The sequence below is a fragment of the Cryptomeria japonica genome, chromosome 4, assembly GCF_030272615.1.
Source record: "Cryptomeria japonica chromosome 4, Sugi_1.0, whole genome shotgun sequence".
In the NCBI taxonomy this organism is placed as follows: domain Eukaryota; kingdom Viridiplantae; phylum Streptophyta; class Pinopsida; order Cupressales; family Cupressaceae; genus Cryptomeria; species Cryptomeria japonica.
Genome location: NC_081408.1, coordinates 81,907,789 through 81,911,410, shown reverse-complemented (window position 1 = coordinate 81,911,410; position 3,622 = coordinate 81,907,789). Strand labels below are relative to the sequence as shown.

At 37.3% G+C, this 3,622-nt stretch overlaps 1 protein-coding gene across 1 annotated transcript; it reads right to left on the bottom strand.

Moving 5' to 3' along the window:
* Positions 1–1,412: 1,412 nt before the first annotated feature.
* LOC131874898 (probable disease resistance protein RF9) lies at positions 1,413–2,718 on the bottom strand. Its single transcript, XM_059218843.1, has 3 exons — positions 2,494–2,718; positions 2,072–2,212; positions 1,413–1,919 (listed from the first exon to the last, which is right to left on the bottom strand). Exons 1-3 carry the CDS (start codon positions 2,716–2,718, stop codon positions 1,413–1,415), a joined length of 873 nt encoding a protein of 290 aa, XP_059074826.1.
* Positions 2,719–3,622: the final 904 nt, after the last annotated feature.

Here is a 3,622-nt window from a genome sequence, read left to right as displayed (position 1 = left end):
ATCATCCATTCCCACATTAGGGTACCATTTCTCAATATACATTAAATATTTACCTATCGCCCAGGTACCATTGCAAAGGATTTTTCTGCGATCCTCCTCACAAGAAAAAGAGAAGCAAATACATCCTTTATTCATAGTGACCACATCAACCTCACCTTTCAAATTCCATTTTCGCTTGACAAATCCACTAACAACCTCAATGTTAAGTCTTGCCCCAAAGAATTTGCCTATCAAGGTAGTTTCAATCCAAGAAATATTTTGATCTATAATTTGATCTGGAATGGAAATGGTGAACTTTCCCTGAGAGACATTCGATGTTTTTTTAACCAGAGGCAAGGATGACTTACCTTTGGGCTTAATACCAAACAGTGAGGACCATTTACCAATGTGTCCAATCCATCTGGGCCCCCATCTAGGTCCCCCGAATTTAAAGGGGTCTCAAGGTCCTTCCCATTAGATTATATTCCCTGCATAGGACCCCCTGAACCGCTTGTCGTCCGCTGTCCTGAAACTGCTTCAAGTTTGCCACCTCACAAGTTTGAATTTTGAACGTGATCGTTCACCTTGTCTACTACAATCTTCTCCATGCGTGATCTGGGACCCCCACCTGGGTCCCCCGAATCCAAATGGGTCTCGGGTTCCTTACCATCTGAACTCTCCTCCTCCAAAGGGCTCCCTGAATCTCCTGCTACATGCTATCCTACTGCTGAACCAGTTCTCCCACCCCAAAAAATTGAATTTTGGGCCCGACCATTCCCCTTCTCCTCTCTGCCCCTCTCTATTTTTTTAGCATATGACCTAGGTTGTTATAACATGTATGTGTATTATGAGTTCCTTCATTGTTACATCATGATATTAGAGCACTAATTAACAAACTCATTCTCATTCCTTGATATTTATTTCCCAAAAAAATGATAATGATCCTCTTGAAGTCAAACCTCACAATTATGCTTAGAATGTAAAAAAGAATCTATTAATTCATATTATCATTCTAAAAAAGGTAGGCTTTTTTGAGATGGTTGACTTGGCTACCATTATAGGTATCCACATAGCTATAAGGATTTGTATTATTATGTTAGATCACTGCTAATATAACTTAATGACCATATAGAAATGATATTTTTTTATTTTATTTGTCTCTATACTATTGTACCATCATTCATGATGGACCTTTTTATGACTATAAAAGAAAGTTTTAAAATAATGCAACAATTGTAAAAGAAAGATTTTAAATAATGCAAGAAAGTTTTCACCCCATCATCTCTCCGAACCATTGGAAATGAACCTACAGCTTGTATGGTCTAAATATGCAAATCCATTCAATAAAACTCCAATTAATATTGAGAAGAGGATGAAAAAGAATTGATAACCATGAACTTTGTACTAATATAAATTTCTATTTTAAGAAATAACTAAAGAAAAGTGTCAATGATGCGCACACGCGGATTTTCAGCTTTAATTTTGTTCCAAACCTCCCCGCCTTCCCTCAATCTTTCTCTGAATTCTGCATCTGTTCCTGTACCCGTGTAGCAGAACTCCCTTAGCCTTCCCAACCGTTCCAATCCCTCTGGATTTTTTTTCAGTTTCGGACACCATTCTACATAAAATATCTCGAGCAAGGCCATCGATCCATCCCCCAAATCCGGCCACTCCTCCAAAAGAGGGAAGTCCGATATAACTAGATAGCGTAGCCTAGGAAACCCGGATGATTTTCCAAACGCCTTTGGTAGTTCTCTGCAACTCCCATTAGTCACTATTTTTAACTCTACCAAGTTAGGCATTGTTTCTAATGCCGGATAACTGCTACATTCAGAATGCCATAACGTGAGTGTCCTCAGGTTTCTTAGTATACATACCCAACTCGGCATGGCAAATTTCCCTACTTTGAGTGTTTGCAGATCCTGCAGGGCAGTAATGTTCTGTGGTAGATGAGATTGTGTAGAAAAATCAGATTCTATTGATAGATGACGCATGTTTAGTAGCTGAGCAAGGACTTCATCTTCGATACTCTTCAACTCCCTTTCATGTTGAATAATCAGCTTATTTCTTGGAGGTGGGTTAATTTGGAGACAACATCCAACTTTAACAATCCATCATCTTCAACAGAGAGCCTCAACTCATTTGATCTGAGTACCCGCAAAGAACTCAGCTTTGATATTCCCTTCTGCATGTTACTGCGCAACCCGTAATGACAATCCTTTATATTGAGATGCTGGAGACATTCCAATTCATTTATCCAGTTAGGCAACCTTTGCAGGTGTCGGCACCAGGATATATCGAGCCAGAGAAGACTCTTAAGACTTCTCACACAGATTGGTACCTCCTTAATATTTGTCCGTGATAAATTTAAAAGTTTTAGAAGTTTTAGTTTTCCAGTACAGTAGGGCAATGTAGAAATCTCAGTTTTGCTCAAGTCGAGTACCCTTAAGAATCTCATAAGGCTGATGTTTGCCTCAATTCTTTTAATGGGATTTTTATACAATGATAGAGTACGAAGAGATCTGGGACCCTCACGTTGTCCAGCCATTCTTTGACGTCCTCGTCTTTTGTAGAAAGTGAGCACACAGATTTCAGACCACCGCTTAGAGTTGTGAGTCTCTTCTTCAACCAGATGAAATCCCGGGTGAAGTTGCAAACAAGCGCTGCCTCTTGAGCTGTTTGTTGGACTATCATCTCAGTAACACTGCCAATTACGCCTTGTGCGATTGCCCCTGCCATCTTTATCAAACTGAGATCTCTCGAATTCGGATACACACCGAACTAAAACAGATCGAAGCTCTCAAGAATGCGTTAAAACAACTTTAGAAGTCTTGGTTCTTTGTGAAACTTACGAGAGCGAAAAGTCTTGCAGTCTTTGTGTTCACACAAAGAACGAAAAATGTAGGTGGCAGTTGGACATTGTTGACTTTCTAGAGGTGATTAAATTTTTTTTTTTTTTGGATGAGCAAAGTCAAGTCGTCGATGAGGTGGGAGAAGAAATATTTTGTGGTATGTATTGTTTGGTGCCCTTCTTATTCAAAGTTCCAGATCTTGCCATTTCGTGGGTGAAGGGGTAATGGACTTGAAATGTTAAAAGAGTGGTCATGTTCACGAGGGTGGTCAAGTCCACTCAAGTTTAATTTTTTTTAAAAAATTAATATTAACACGTATTTTGTTGAATGGAATTAAATAGTTATACAATATAAGGTATAGATTTAGGATATTTGTTTAATCTAGTCATTATTGTATTTTTCATATATCAATATAGGTTTGCAAGTATTAGGAGGTATTATTTGGGACAATGCAGATTAATATAAAAAGTTAAAAAATGAAGAAGATTTGATGAATGTTCATTGATTTCTAAAGTTAGTACGTTTATGAGTTGTTTTCAAAATAAGACATATATGGAAATCCTTATCTTAGAATTAGAGTTTAAGATAATACTTCTAAAATAATAGAGCCTACAACAATACTATAAAATCAAGTATTAAAGTGGCACCAAAGAAAACAACTACCTGTATATTATCATTCAATATGATCCTTAGAATTACACAATCCATTATGATATCTTGTTCTCATACATGAAAACAAATGCACAGATAAAATAAAATCATAATAATGTCTAATTTACTTCAACTAGTTT